This window comes from Drosophila willistoni (assembly GCF_018902025.1).
Source record: "Drosophila willistoni isolate 14030-0811.24 chromosome 2L unlocalized genomic scaffold, UCI_dwil_1.1 Seg168, whole genome shotgun sequence".
NCBI classification, from domain to species: Eukaryota; Metazoa; Arthropoda; class Insecta; order Diptera; family Drosophilidae; genus Drosophila; species Drosophila willistoni.
In genome coordinates, this window is record NW_025814047.1 from 6,595,501 (window position 1) to 6,610,746 (window position 15,246).

The 15,246-nt window shown below is 39.3% G+C and overlaps 4 protein-coding genes across 5 annotated transcripts; all 4 read left to right on the forward strand.

Moving 5' to 3' along the window:
* Positions 1-354: 354 nt before the first annotated feature.
* Positions 355-3,537, forward strand: LOC6640685 (guanylate kinase-associated protein mars). The gene is made up of 2 exons (XM_002063951.4): positions 355-2,006; positions 2,067-3,537. The coding sequence occupies exons 1-2, from the start codon at positions 455-457 to the stop codon at positions 3,386-3,388; spliced, it is 2,874 nt and encodes a 957-aa protein (XP_002063987.3). The 5' UTR covers positions 355-454; the 3' UTR covers positions 3,389-3,537.
* Positions 3,538-3,902: 365 nt separating this feature from the next.
* Positions 3,903-10,421, forward strand: LOC6640687 (protein lin-54 homolog). 2 transcript variants are annotated; one of them, XM_002063953.4, is made up of 4 exons: positions 3,903-4,269; positions 7,042-9,328; positions 9,394-9,533; positions 9,599-10,421. In XM_002063953.4, exons 1-4 carry the CDS (start codon positions 4,254-4,256, stop codon positions 9,952-9,954), a joined length of 2,799 nt encoding a protein of 932 aa, XP_002063989.3. In that variant the 5' UTR covers positions 3,903-4,253; the 3' UTR covers positions 9,955-10,421. The 2 variants fall into 2 exon arrangements, with proteins under 2 accessions (XP_002063989.3, XP_046865760.1); XM_047009804.1 differs by lacking the exon at positions 3,903-4,269 and adding an exon at positions 6,925-6,964.
* Positions 4,883-6,572, forward strand: LOC6640686 (elongation factor Tu, mitochondrial). The gene is made up of 2 exons (XM_002063952.4): positions 4,883-4,961; positions 5,029-6,572. The coding sequence occupies exon 2, from the start codon at positions 5,068-5,070 to the stop codon at positions 6,532-6,534; it is 1,467 nt and encodes a 488-aa protein (XP_002063988.1). The 5' UTR covers positions 4,883-4,961; positions 5,029-5,067; the 3' UTR covers positions 6,535-6,572.
* Positions 10,422-12,651: 2,230 nt separating the features above from the next.
* LOC6640688 (serine/threonine-protein kinase prpf4B) lies at positions 12,652-14,892 on the forward strand. Its single transcript, XM_023175120.2, has 2 exons — positions 12,652-12,891; positions 12,953-14,892. The coding sequence occupies exons 1-2, from the start codon at positions 12,876-12,878 to the stop codon at positions 14,686-14,688; spliced, it is 1,752 nt and encodes a 583-aa protein (XP_023030888.1). The 5' UTR covers positions 12,652-12,875; the 3' UTR covers positions 14,689-14,892.
* The last annotated feature ends 354 nt before the right edge of the window (positions 14,893-15,246 follow it).

The window sequence follows — 15,246 nt, forward strand, 5'->3', positions numbered from 1 at the left end:
CAACAAAAACAGTAACAACAACAATGGTTGGGGTTTCTATGAATGAAAGCTTGGTTTTTATTATTTAGGTTTTTTTCATCTTCCAACTGGCACTGTGTATGCACATTGTTATAAATGACAATGAACGCTTTTTTTACAATGACTTGTCGATCTTTTGCACAATAGACGGAGCCAAACAATAGGCAAAAGTGCAGAAAGTAAACAAATGAAATGTAATGCATGTAATGTAAAAATTTAAATTAACGTGCAACTCAGCGGCTGTAATGTACGGTCTCCCTAATCGATATGCAAAGGCGGTGACTTATCGATAAGCCTGTGTTGTAAGGGCGCTGTCGATAGGTATCGATATATCATAACAGGCCTCGCCATTTTGAATATCTAGCGTCTGTGTAGAATTAAATAGTCAATTGGGAAATTACTTTAAATACTCTGGGACATAAATAATCGTATCGCAATGGACCACAATATGCTGCGTCACAAGGAGCTGTTCAAAGAGCAATCAATGGCATTGTCCCCCCGCAATCATAATGCCATGAACCGTGAACTACAAAAAGAGACGCGCGCAAAGCAAAGAAATAAACGCTTCGAAAGTAATCGCATAATTAGCCTCAGTCCAACACCAAGGAAGCCGGCAACATCTCAGGATCTAGCTGTGCCCACTTCTGTCAAGGAGAATCAATTGCCAAATCCAATCAAGCCATACGAGACACCTCAAGCACGGAAATCTTCTACCGCGGTTGTCCAAAAGCAATTGTCCCGCCAAGAGCAGTACTTGCAGCGTTTCTTACAATGGAAAGCCGAATGCAAGAAAAAGTATCAAAAGTTGAAGCCTCGAGTTGGTCAGCAATTTCAACCTTTAAAAGATACTGCCCAAGTTCCGTTTGGAAAAGGTAGTGAGACATTTCGACCACCTGCCAGTCTTGAGCACAAAGATGCCAGTTCAACTCCATTGGTCTCTCGACGTTCGCTCTATATGGTGATAGAGCCAAACAAAAATGAGGCACAAACAGTTGGTCGAGGAGGAGGAGGAGGAGTAGTAGAAACAACAGCTGCTAGACATATTAAGCCGGCCCCAATGAAGACGAAGCCTCAGACATTTACAGCATCGGCAATGAAGCCTCAGAAGTCTCAAGCAAGTACAGTAAAGCCACAGGCGTCTACAGTGAAGCCACAGATAACTACAGTGAAGCCACAAGCTTCAACAAGCAAACCACAGATAACTACAGTAAAGCCCCAAGCATCTACAAGCAAGCCACATTCTTCTACAGTGCGTCCGTTACCCAAGATTCCACATAAGAAACCACAGCCGTTGCCTACAACAAATCCTGTTATGAAATCACAACATATTTTATCTAAACCAGCACCTAAATTGGCCAATGTTATGACTCAACCTTTTTCCAAGCCATTGTCCACCAAACCAATAACCTCAAGGACAGGAAGAACTATAGGGAAAGCTCAGATACTGAAACCTCAGCCTATACGTGGTGGTGGTGTTCCTGCTGCTGGAGAACGCGGCGGTGCTGCTGCCAAATTTAAGAGCAAAACTGAAACTAAACCACATGTAATGCGTGCGAACTTGACTACACGCATGAAACCAAAGGCCACACTACAGGGAAAACATACAAAGGCTATGTTAAGGGAAATACTGCATCCTGTTGTTGCAGAGCCACCGCAAACCCCCTTGGACACCAGTGATAATCCTTTCCACAGTCTCGTAACGTCCACACAGTGCAAATCGAATAATACGAGCAGTGTCAATCTAATGGATGCTTTTGGTGATGCTATAGAACAGATTAGCCCAGTGGTTCCAGTTTCCAACAAATCTGAAGGAGACTTAAAGGTCAAGAGGCAATTGATAAACAAAGTCCAAGAATTGGCTGTTGATGACGTAGATGTGGGAATTGAAAAATTGCCAGAAGATGAGCCATTAAAACGCAAATTTAATTTCGAGACGTGCGAATCCATAATTGAATCCCCAACTGTGGATTGTATTACCATAGTTAATGGTAAGTTTAAAGATTATGTATTACGCATGGTGTACTATCAATTTACATTTTTTAATTTAGCTCCAACCGACGAGGAGACTCTCAAGCATCAAGAAGAACAACAGACACCGCCACGTCGCGATTCCACATCCAATGGGAACAATTATCTAAGTCCCTATGTGACTTGTAGTCGCGGCAAGGTGAATTCGCGTAATGAAAAGGAGAAACGTAATAGCATGTATCTACAGGATCCGGAGACACCGCTGGAGGTGCGTTTGGCATTGAATTCAGTCAACTATTTCCGTCAACAATTGGCCCAGGAGATTGAACGTTTGCATACATTATGCCAGGAATGGGAGGAATATTGTCAACTCCATGATGCTCGTCTTACGGAAACTGGTGGTCTCGATATGATAAATGTCACTATAGGTCAAACCAAATTGTTGACCAGTAAGAAAATGATGCAATTCGAAGGTCTAATTGATCGATGCGAGGCTGGAGCCAAGGGTAACAGCGGACCAAACGATGGTAGCGAAGATTCAAAACCTGTTCTGGCCAAGGATCTAGAGGGTTGGTGGGACATGCTAAAGCTTCAGAGTGACAATGTAGATAAACGCTTCGCTAATCTCAAGAGATGGCGTGATAATGATTGGTTGGATCCTGATGCCCGCAAGGAAGTAAAACCGAAAGTTACTACACAAACTCTAAAGACTGCCAAACCCAAGGCCAAGGGCAAGGCCAGTTCTAGTTTAAAACAATTTTTGCAAAAAGCTAAATTGAAACATAAACAGGCAGAGGAAGCAGCGGCGGCAGCAATAGCTGCTGACCCAAATACAACCCTAACATCCGACATCCCTGGTACACCGTCTTCTCGTCGCTCTCGCCGCTTGATTGTGGTCCGCGATCGCAAATCATTTAGCCCAGCTCGTACTGTACTACGCCTATCCCGCAATGGAAATTCACCAAGATCCTCAATCGCCGGAGCTGGAGCTGCTGGTAATCAACTACTCAAAACCGCCATTTTGGGAGCCACACTTCAACACACAACTCCACCACGTCCTGCGCCGGTTGCCATGAAATCGCGTGCGTCTATATTGAAGACACCTGGTACAGCTAAGCGGGAGTCGGTCCATCGGGGAGTCGTTTTTAGTGCCAAGAAGAATGTGAGACGTTTCCAGTTCACCTTTGATGAGGATGGCGATCTTGATAAAACTGGTGGTGGGGATAAGCTTGAGGATTGTATAGAGGATATGTCTGCGGAGGATGTCACAATGCAAATGGCCAGACAAAATGATCACGAACCGAACCAGAATGCTAGCAGTAGTGACCCCGCCAACACTTCACGAACCTACACTTTGCGCAATCGCAGAGTAAAGTTGAGACCCTCGTCTGAGTTTATGTAAAGTTTATTTTTTATATATTTTTTTATTGTTGTATGTCAGTTATATATATCGTTTTTTAAATTTAAACTAGTTGTAATTTAAAGCCAAGCCAATAAAAGTTCTTAGAGTTTAGTTGAAATCGGAAATAAAAATAAAGCAATAAAATTTGATTAATTGTAATATTACTCTAAATTACCTATATAGTCATCGAAAATAAGTGATACTACATTTTCTATAACCGAAATATTGATTTTAAAAAATATTTCTATACACGAAAACTATCGTGTACCGATAGTGTCATCGCCATGAACTATCGATGCGCCAAACGGCTTTTTCGATAATTCAAAACAAACTAAAATTTTACTAATTTAAAATATTAAAGTATTTTTTTAAATTTAATGCCGTTCTTGAATTAAATTGAAGCATCTATGAAACAAATTAAGCAAATATTTAAACGTTTATCACCATAGGAAGGACATTTCTCAACACTAGTTTTTATCGCACTTGGGCGATAGACGATCTTAGCAACTCTAAACGTACAAATTTAGATAAAGTGCTCATTAGAACAGAGAATCCGACAATTTAAAATTAATTTTGAATTTATTGTTTGCAATCGGAATTAGCAATTGTGGACGAGGTAAAGGCAACTAAGCAGCCAAAGTGCAAATGTTTGAACGATTGCAAAAAGTGATTTAAAGTTCTTTGTTAACAAACAAGTTTCGAATTGTTGTCGTCATAAGGCAGAGTTCGTTGTACAAGTTGCAAGTACATACATTCCGTGAATTTCGTTTTATTTTTACCTCTACCGCTGCTAAGACAAACTCAATATCAATAAACAAACAATCTTCAAGTTGTGCCGTGCAGGAGAAATAACAATTGGCCAACTATGGACAGCCATTTGGGTAAGTCGTTGCAGTTGGCAACTTTTTTTTCGTATTTCAAATTGAATTTTCAACCTCTTCTTTGGCCTGGCCAGTATGGCAGTACAGTAACGTGACAGTTGGAACATAGGGCCTCGCGCGCAAATTATTTAACTGATTGGGCAGTAGCAAGTTGGCGGTTAATTGGTTAAATTTACATTCTAATTGTGTTTACATTAATTGTGTAACTATTGATTAGCCTTTGTTATGTGCATATTAACGTCTTTTATTACAATTTATAAAAAATTTAGTGGACTGCTGACGAAATGAAAAATTTCCCTTTAGCTTTGAAAGGGAACATCCCAAAACAAAACAAAATTTCCCCTTGGCCTTTGCCGTTTCTTGAGAGGGTACAGTCTGGGTGGGTGGTGGTGGTAGCAACATACATACATATATTTATATATTTTATACGTACGCATGTATGTAAATAGGTATAAATATAAAATTAAAGTGGTTTCTATGTATTTACTACGCGTTAGAAATGAATTGGAACGTTTTTTAGTGCTGTAACTAAAAAAGCGCGCATATAGAATTTCCCCAAAATATAACCCATTACTAAAAATGATTAATTATCGATTACTATCGATATACCTAGAGGCAGCAGCACATTTTTGTGAGGTTTACGCAATTGAATAATAACTTTTCCTCGGCCACCGGAAAATTTTGAATATTCTGTAAGTAGATGGCAAAAGTTGTACCAAAATATCGTTGAGTCTACCTTTTAAATTCGCCTCTCCTTAGTTATAAACGAGATTTGGTCGTAGAAGAGAGAAAGAAATCATGTCACATGCATTTGCTGTTGCCCTCAGCCGGTCGGCTGCTGCCCCCCTGCTGGCGCTCCGTTGCAGCCGGCGTGCCATGAGTACAGCTAGAATAATGCGTCTGGCCAGCGCTAGCAGCAGTTCCGCCTGCTGGCAACGTCGTAGTCAACTCCTGCCCTCCACCAATTCCACTGGAAACCTCCAGCAATATCTGCGCTCATATGCCAACGAAAAGAAGGTCTTCGAGCGCACCAAGCCCCATTGCAATGTAGGTACTATTGGCCATGTTGATCATGGCAAGACTACATTGACAGCTGCCATAACCAAGGTCCTGGCCGATAAGCAGTTGGCCGAAAGCAAAAAATACAATGAAATTGATAATGCTCCAGAGGAGAAAGCCCGTGGTATTACCATTAATGTAGCCCATGTGGAATATCAGACGGAGACCCGTCATTACGGCCACACCGATTGTCCCGGCCATGCAGATTACATTAAAAACATGATCACGGGAACGGCTCAGATGGATGGTGCTATTCTTGTAGTAGCTGCTACTGATGGTGCTATGCCCCAGACCCGGGAGCACATGTTGCTAGCCAAACAGATTGGTATTGATCACATTGTAGTATTTATCAACAAAGTTGATGCTGCCGATCAGGAAATGGTGGATCTCGTTGAAATGGAAATTCGTGAACTGTTGACCGAAATGGGTTATGATGGCGACAAAATTCCGGTGGTCAAGGGATCGGCATTGTGTGCGTTGGAAGATAAGAATCCTGAGATTGGTTCAGAGGCCATATTGAAGTTGTTGCAAGAAGTCGATACCTTTATACCCACACCAGTGCGAGAATTGGACAAACCATTCCTGCTGCCAGTGGAGAATGTGTATTCCATTCCTGGTCGTGGTACTGTTGTAACTGGACGCCTGGAACGTGGTGTGGTCAAGAAGGGCATGGAATGCGAATTTGTCGGCTATAACAAGGTCCTCAAGTCTACTGTGACAGGCGTTGAGATGTTCCATCAAATCCTCGAAGAAGCTCAGGCTGGAGATCAACTTGGTGCCCTTGTGCGTGGTGTGAAGCGTGATGATATCAAGCGTGGCATGGTCATGTGCAAACCAGGCACAGTCAAGGCTTTAGATCAGTTGGAAGCCCAGGTCTACATTCTTTCCAAGGATGAGGGCGGTCGCACCAAGCCATTCATGTCATTTATTCAACTGCAAATGTTCTCTCGCACTTGGGATTGTGCTGTGCAAGTGCAAATTCCCGACAAGGACATGGTGATGCCTGGCGAAGATACCAAATTAATTTTGCGTCTCATTCGTCCCATGGTCTTGGAGCAGGGCCAACGTTTCACTCTTCGTGACGGCAACTTGACCCTAGGCACTGGTGTGGTTACCAAAGTGATGCAAGGTCTGACGGAATCGCAACGTTTGGAGCTCACTGAAGGCAAAAAGGCGCGTGAGAAGAAGGAGGCTTCTAAAAAGTAAACCACAGCTGAAATAAATTAAAACACACATAAATTTAATTGTAATTTTTGTTTTTTATATAAGTTTTCGATTGAACAATTCAATTTTAAATACCCACATATATCGATTGTTTTCTTACAAAAGGGCGGGTTATTTATAACAATGATTTTTTCACTGCGACTGTGACTTTTAAATTATGTTATGTATTTTTTAATCAAAAGTGTTTCCAAGTCATAGCCAAGCACAAAAGCAATACTCTTCATACTTTTGTATGCAAACATAAATTTTTAAGATGTTGATTTATGTTTTTTTACCATGAATATTAAAATATTTCTTACCTGCCCATTATCGATAGTGCTAGCTATCGATATCGGCCGCAGCTGATGCGCATGATAAGGGTTTTTTTTTTGAAAATTGACTTAAAAAATGTATAGGCAACGTTCAACCAGGAGTAATAAGCATAATAAACTGATTTAAAATTATACAGTACGAATAAACTAACAAATTTCATTCTCCTTATATTGACAGACTCTTCGGATGATAACAAACCGTTGCCAGAATTGAGTTTTGAAGACTTTATGGATCCCGAACCAGAAACCTCAGGTCAACACATGGAAATCGAGAGTTATACTGGTGATACATCCCAGGAAGATGATTCAGAAGGCGATGGCGAAGGTCAGCATGATGCTAATGACTCCCTCAATACACCACAATTTAAAAAAACCGTGGTCCAAATATTGGAAGACAAGCGTATAACGGCCGGAACAGGAGCTGGCGGTGTGTTCAAAACGCATGCCATCAAAGTTGTCACAGCAGGAGCTAATTCTGCGGCTAAAAGCCAATCTTCAGATATCAGAATTTTAAACAGTTCATTAAAACCCGTGGGGCAAAGTGCTGCCAGTACTCCCTTGAAAATTGGAAGTACCAGTATTGCCAGTACCAGTTCTCCAAGACAACTGGGTGGAGTGACTATGACACAGTTCAAGACGGCTGATGGACGTGTGCTCTATTTGAAAAAAGCTCCAGCCGCTGGAACTGGAGGAGTTGTTGCCGGTAAAGCTTCAGTTAGTCCTGTTTCCGCCAAAGTGGGAACAGCCGGAAACACACCAGGAACAAGCACGGGAACAGCTATTCGTCGTGTGGTCAATACAACAGGAATACAAAAGGCTGTACTTGCCAAGGGTATGACTGTAGCCGGCACTGGATTGGTTAAAGCAGCTGTTCCTAGTGGCTCTTCCGCCACAGCCATCACCATTAAGGGTATAACACCCCTGGCAGCAGAAACAAATGTAACAGGAGCGCCATCACCCCCGGCTTCATCAGGCACCAAAATTCAGGTGGTTCGCACGGCAGATGGAAAACTTATCAAATTGGGCCAAAATAACAACTCACCCGTAGTACTCAATACCAAGGCTCCAATATCAGGCGCTTCCGCAACTTCCACACCATCCAGTAATATGATTATTAACAAATCAGCCAGTGGACAGGTGGTCATAAAGCCGAGTCCAACCTCTTCGTCAGCAGCTGCTAGCAATGTACCCGGAAAAATGGTTGTACAATCCGGAGGCGGCACACAAATTATGGTATCCACCAAGAATATCATTAAACTATCACCTAAACCGGGAGCTACAAGTACTGTGACTCAAACACAAGTACAGAATACTCCATCATCATCATCCACCACAACACCGACGAGTGGAATGCGTACAATACAATTAAGTGGCAAATCGGGAGTTCAATTTGTTCGCGTCATGACCAACAATAAAAGCCTGACTACAGCCAAATCGGCGGCAGCATCCACTCCATCTCAGAAGCAGGTCCCTCAGTCATCGTCTGCTTCGCCAGCCGTTACTTCTTCTACGCCTGTGGGCAATACCAATAAGATTGTGATGCGTACTATGGGTGGAAGCATTGTGCCGCTGCCCTCTATGAAAACTCTAGTACCCAAGCGTGCGCTGGGCGCCAATTCCATAACTGCGGCCACACCCAATAATCAAGAGTCTCTGCGAAAACATCGACTCAACGATCTCAATGTGCAGCTTAAAAATCTGGGAAATGTCGAAGCTAGTGATAGCAGCGATGCTGGACCAGATACCAAGAAGCCACGTTTCTCACAGCCATCGCCCATACAGCGCGTTTTGGTCAAGGAGGGCGGACCAAACACATCTTCCTCCTCCGCCGCTACACAACCCAAGAAAATTTACAATCTAGTAAAATCCGCTGGACCCAACGGGTCGGTAAAATATGTGATTTGCAATTCGAATGTGGCACGTTCCAGCATGAGTCCCATGAGGCGGGGCTACACTGGCTATGTACGGACCGATGGCAAATTATGCCGCACCCTGGTCAACAGCGGTAGCGGCACCACTGGCGTCACCAACCTAAAACAATTGGGAAATAATCTACCAAATGCCAAAGCTTTGCAGGCTCAAGCTCAGATCAGGCAACGCGCTCGCCAACAACATCTTCAACAGCTTCAAAAGGCCAAGCCCCAATTGAAGGGTAGTCAGTTGAATCAATCAGCCAATGTGAAGCCAGTCCCGGCACCGGCCAACAAACCAAATTTCGAGATCCTCAAGCCACCATCATCAGCTGCCTCCACTCCGGCCGTGGATGCCCAACTCAATCTTGCTTCACGTCGCAAGCATTGCAATTGCAGTAAATCTCAGTGTTTGAAACTCTATTGCGATTGCTTTGCCAATGGTGAATTCTGCAAGGATTGCACCTGCAAGGATTGCTTTAACAATCTGGACAATGAGGTCGAACGAGAGAAAGCCATACGCAGCTGTTTGGATCGTAATCCAAGTGCCTTCAAGTGAGTTGAATCAAAAAAAAATCCATTCGACTTGTAGTATAATTATGTTACCTTCCTTATTATAGGCCAAAAATCACGGCTCCCGCTTCGGGTGACATGCGTTTGCATAATAAAGGTTGCAATTGCAAGAGATCTGGTTGCTTGAAGAACTATTGCGAGTGCTACGAGGCCAAAATACCTTGCTCCAGCATGTGCAAATGCGTGGGTAAGTGAATTACGTCTACTTCCATATCTTAATGAGAAACTAACTGACAATTTCACTCCTTTCAGGTTGCCGTAATATGGAAGATCGTCCTGATGTTGATATGGATTCACTGGATAGTCTATTGGGTGTACGTAAACCGAATAAACCAAAAGATGAGACTGCCACCAAAAAGCATGATATACGTTCCAATCTATATCTAACCGATGATGTCATCGAGGCGACCATTATGTGCATGATATCAAGAATTCTAATGCATGAGAAACAAAATATGCCCATTGAGGCAACTGAACGTGAAGTAATGGAGGAATTGGGTGAAAGTTTAAATCAAATAATTACCTTTGCCAAGGAGAAGAATGAAAACAATACGACCACAACTTCTCGGCTAGATGATACAACAAAAACAACGAAAACTGATGCCTAAGACCAACAATTATTCTAGACATATGCACCCCAAGAAAAATTCTAAACAGACTTCATTTTATATAGTTTATTAAAAAAAACAAAAAAAGTTCTTGACATAAACAAAAAAACAAAACACATAAATTTATGTGGACTTTCTAAAAGTTGACCTTAAAGTAAAGTTATAAAAGTGCAAATAATTTTCATTTTAAAGAAGAACAAAACCAACTTAACGCAATGATTGATGAATAATATATATTTATATACACACAGATTGTATATAACGACATTAAATTTATAATTAATATCTATATAGCAAAAAATATTGAATTAAGACAATTTTTGATAAAAACAAGAAAGAAAAACATTTTGAAATAAAATTGAAACAGAAAAATTTTAGCAAGAAATGTGTTAAGAAATTTCAATATAAAACTCTCAGCTCTATGTACTGTATGTATATAATATTATAACAAATAAATAAAACTAAAACAAACATACCTATAAGTGAATGTGGTAAATTTAAGGAAGATTTTTTGAAAACTGATTTTAATTTGAAAAAAGGTCGTAATCTAAACTGAAAATGTTTATAATGTAAAATACATTTCTATTCAAGTCTTTGAAAACGAATCTTGTTAAGTTATTGTCATTATCATCGATCTATTGTCTCTTGATGCTGCTAGTACGTCGAGAAAGACCCATTAAATCGTTCTAAAACTCAGTAAACTATCAAATTGCTATAGATTATTATTATTATTTGATTGAATGAAACAATGTTTGTTTTGGTAAGAAGTATTAAAATTTGTTTTAGAAAATCTGAAGTTTTTAACTTCTCAATTGAAATAATTAGCAAACTATTTGCATGTTTTACTTCTTGTTAAACAAAACATATAAAAGAATTGAATTTAAAGGCATAACTTACCATAATACTCCAACAATAGTCTTCAATTTTGATCTGTTTTTTCGAGTGTAGCTTGTTTATTCACCAACAACTTCAGTTACATATTTGTGTTTGTGTGTTTTATGTTTTTGTTTTGATCAGCTTAAATAAACATCTTAAACATTGCTTTCTTTAGATTATCATTATATATGCATGTATAATATAATATTTTGGTATTGTGTATATTTAAATATTTTAGTTTATTTCTCCCTTACGATTTTCCTATCTGGTTTCTCCCTTACACACATGACTTGGCACATGACATGATTACACATCGTTTTTGTTTACTTTAGTTTTTTTTCGAATATAAATGCGATAATTTGTGGTTATAGGCGTATATAATATGTTATGTATATATGTATATGGCCTGGTTGTATCAATAAACATGTAATATATATATATATTTAATTTTTTGACTAATATGCTCGCGCTAAACTACAAGAAATATTTGCTTTAAATTAAAGAATTTTGTTTTAGCGGTCTTTCAAATAATTTTTTTTTTTTTTTGGTTTTTGTTTTTGAGAGAGAGTATGTGTGTGCGGTTAATTTTTCTTTGATTAGCAAATACATACAGTAAATGGTTAGTTATATATGTAGTTAAGATATATATATATATATAGATAATAATACTGTGCACAAAACATTTTGATTATTATTAATGTTAGTAATGTATATTTCTATATTTTTTGTGTTTATAGTTTGTTTGACCCCATACCAGCTTGTTTTTTTGTTTGTTTTTGTATTGATAGTTAGTATATCATTTTAAACATTTTTACAACAAATAATTAGGTATTTTCATTTCATTTATAAGCTATATTGTCTAATTCACACGTTTTATATATATATATATATATATATTTTGGTATGCCCAGCTAGGAGGCCCCCCAGGTTTAACATGCTTCTCAGAGGTTTCGAAATGTTCGCAGGGGGGGTTATTCCTATATTCTTTCTCTTTATTGAAAACCGAACAAAACTTTATATAGGTGTATATATATATATATGTATATAGTATATAGTGTATATATATATTTTGTTTAGTATACCCTGTACAATGCGGGACTTGTTTTTTTTTCTATGTATGTATATAGTATTTTGTATCTGTTTATATCTGCCTGATTGCATTTTGCAATTCTTCAAAGCTTTTCTTTATCTCAATTATGGTTTATGGGCACAACAATTATAATCAGCAAGTATTTCAGCTATGCATATGTACAGTGTTCTGATCTTTTTTGTCGGAATATTTTAGTTGTTCCTTAATAACCTCATTGTATACCTGCGATCGACTACATAATGTTTTGCTTTTTCAACTTGTTTTTTGAACTGTCATTTGTCCGGTTGACATAATGCAGGCAAAAAGTGTTTCAAATAACTTTCAAATATTTGAGTTTTAAGTGTGCTTGAGTGATAAGAGGACGGGATTTTACATGATTTCAAAATCACAACGTTTTAAGACACTTGCAGCCATTCAAGTCCCTGACGTAAGTATCCCTAATTGATTCCAAAATGAATCGTTTATAAAAATTTTCCCAACTGAAATATCAAGCAAATCATATATCAAATGACAAATTGTACCTGCATATCATTTGGCTTAAATGCAGTTCATTTTCAAAAATGTTTCTTAATTTAATTCCCTTGAAGCGTCAGATTGATTATTTAGTTAAGTAATACATATAATATTTTCCACTATATTTCTTTAGTTAACAATAAGTTTCAATATATTTCTATATTTATTTATGTATATATATTTTGTTTGTAAATTGATTTATTTAAAGAAGGATCTTTGCTAGTATCAAAGTGCAGATTTGTCGCATAATTCAAAAGGGTTTCGGGTCAAAATGTCACCAAAGTTGCCTGGATTTTCGGTTCTATTGAAAAATATATAAAAAATAACTTGTTTTTTTTTTCGAAATTTTCTTTGTTTTTAGAAATTTTTCTTTTTTGTTTCGAAAGCGAAACGCCAAATTCAATCATTTTGCGTGTGCGGTTTTCAAAATTCTTTGCCCAAGATGATGCGTGGATTGTGTGAGTATGATTTGAAGTTTCTTTTTGAATCTCTAACAAATTGTTAAGGTTTATTATTTAGCCTTAGGGGCGGTTGCAGCTCGACAACGACACACAAAGGACATCTTTCACGGCGATCCATTTAAAATTCAGTCGTATAATTTTCGTTATGCCGAACGACCCGCCTATCCAGTGCAGCAATACCCGAGACCCGAGCCACAGCCATTACATGCCAGACCCCAATTTGAGACATATTATTATAATCATAGATTCAAAACGAATCCCATTGAAAGTCAACCCATAACGACGACACCTTTGACGAGTGCAAGTGCTTTCACCGAGCACAGGAGACGTAAATTTCTACACGATTTCAAGTGTATACCAACACCGCCGAGAAAGATTGTAGCACCGATTATCAACTCTGCGCGAAGTGCTTCGGTAGCTCCTCAACCAAGACGTATGCTTGGCACTAATACCCCCCTAACTGTGACCAATTCACCGCTCCTTCAAAGTTGTTGTCATCGTGGGGAGTATCAAATGACTCGCCGAGGTTATCAGAGTACTACCTCTCTGGTTAAAAGTAGCAGCACAAATGTCCTGCGTACAGGAGCTGGAGCAACGCGTAGTGCCTCGACCGTGAATTTACAGCGTAACCGAAGTGCCCACAGCGGTTGTGAGATCAATATCAATATCAGTGGTCGAGATTCCGATTCCGAGATGGATAATAATGTTCGCATAAAGATTGAAACGGACTCGGTTAGTCTGCGAAATAATACTGATAGGGTTGAAAAGTCTACAATGGCTTCGACTCGCTCGATTAGCAATTTTGGTATAGACAAACGGCTATCCAAGTTCAATGTGGGTCAAAAGACTAATTGTAATCAAGAACGAAACGAACGTATTTCTTATTCGCAGCTTAAACAGCAAGAAGAGCAACGAGAATACCAACAGCAACGAGAACGCGCCGTACAACGAGAGCGACAACGAGAGCTTTTGCGTGAGTTGGAAAGAGAACGAGACAGAGATCGTTTGCTTCAACTAGAGGCTGAGCGAGAGCGAGATCGCTTGCGTCTTTTAGAGAGGGAAACTCAAAGAGAGCTGGAGTTTGAGAGAATAAATCGTTATAAGGAACAACAGAGACGAGAAGCGGAATTACGTTTACCTATGCGAGCCGTAGCCATGCCCTCACCGGTGACAATGACCTCACATTTGTATCGCCGGGAATCCGATGATCGTTTGCCTGGAATGATGCCCTTTCGTGAGCTGGCACCAACTAAAAGGGCTCAGCGTTTAAGAAATCTTACTAGAACTAGTGTAGCGAAATCGACATATGGATTAAAGACTTCTACAGATGCTTGTAACTCTGAACCCGCGTCAGTTCCTCCTCCCCCAACTGCAGTTTCTGCTCTCGCTCATTCTCCAACTTTTCCCGCTGCTACTACATTCTCCCACAATCTAGAACGTTGCAGTTCGGGCACTTCCAATGGCAATGTCCATGTGCTGATCGCCACTGCGGCTAGCAATCATAGTCTACGTCGTCGTCTCTCTGCCGTACGTCTCAACGAACATAAGCCACTTAATAGCGCCTTGCCTAACTCGACCAGTTCTCAAAATCTACCCATACACACTCGTTTAAATAATATGCCCATACGGATAACCACAACGCGATCAGCTGATAAGGATCCACAAATTGCCATTAATAAAGTGCGTTTACGGGATTTATCACCCATGCCAGAGCATCGTAGCAGCAATAGCCGTCTCGATTATAATGTCAATATCAATGTCTATGCGGATCATTTGCGCATGATGCGATTGTAATGGGCGGGGTCCCTTAGGATTTGTCAGAATCAGTGTTAGAACCACTCTGAAATCGAGATTACTTTCAGAGTTGTCCCAACATTGATTCTATGTATAATCTTTGTTTTTAAATTGAACACGAAATTTATATTTTAAATCCTTTTTTCTTTGGTCATGTATTTTACAACTAAAATTGCCATAATAAATAAATTTTAGTTTTCCGTTTCCCACTTTCTTTTATGTTTAGACTAATTGCACTTTTATCTAGCAAATTTAAACCTTCAATACTGGGAGTAGAGCTATATTTATTTTTTAGCCCAAAATTTCTTGTTTTTTTTTGTTGTTGTTTCTTTGGCTTAAATTGCCCTCAAGTAGTTTAGTAGGGTTTCTTATTAAGATCGTTGTTACAAGTTTTCGCTAAGTTAGATTTCACTCTAAATGGGGTTTCCATTTTGTCCTCATGACTTTTTCTAACACTAACATTCCTAAAAAATTATTCAAAAATCGAGTGAATTACCCCACACAAAAAAAAAGTTAATAATAAAATAAAAATAGAGAGAGGTTTTTCATATTTTACCC

What these genes read in the sequence shown, in the direction of transcription:
- LOC6640686 (XM_002063952.4), top strand. Translation starts at nt 5,068, where the DNA reads ATGTCACATGCATTTGCTGTTGCCCTCAGCCGGTCGGCTGCTGCCCCC.
- LOC6640685 (XM_002063951.4), top strand. Translation starts at nt 455, where the DNA reads ATGGACCACAATATGCTGCGTCACAAGGAGCTGTTCAAAGAGCAATCA. An exon ending in TTGTATTACCATAGTTAATG is followed by an intron (nt 2,007 to 2,066) that starts GTAAGTTTAAAG and finishes TTTTTAATTTAG; the next exon opens with CTCCAACCGACGAGGAGACT.
- LOC6640687 (XM_047009804.1), top strand. Translation starts at nt 6,940, where the DNA reads ATGTATAGGCAACGTTCAACCAGGA. An exon ending in CGTAATCCAAGTGCCTTCAA is followed by an intron (nt 9,329 to 9,393) that starts GTGAGTTGAATC and finishes TCCTTATTATAG; the next exon opens with GCCAAAAATCACGGCTCCCG. An exon ending in CAGCATGTGCAAATGCGTGG is followed by an intron (nt 9,534 to 9,598) that starts GTAAGTGAATTA and finishes CACTCCTTTCAG; the next exon opens with GTTGCCGTAATATGGAAGAT.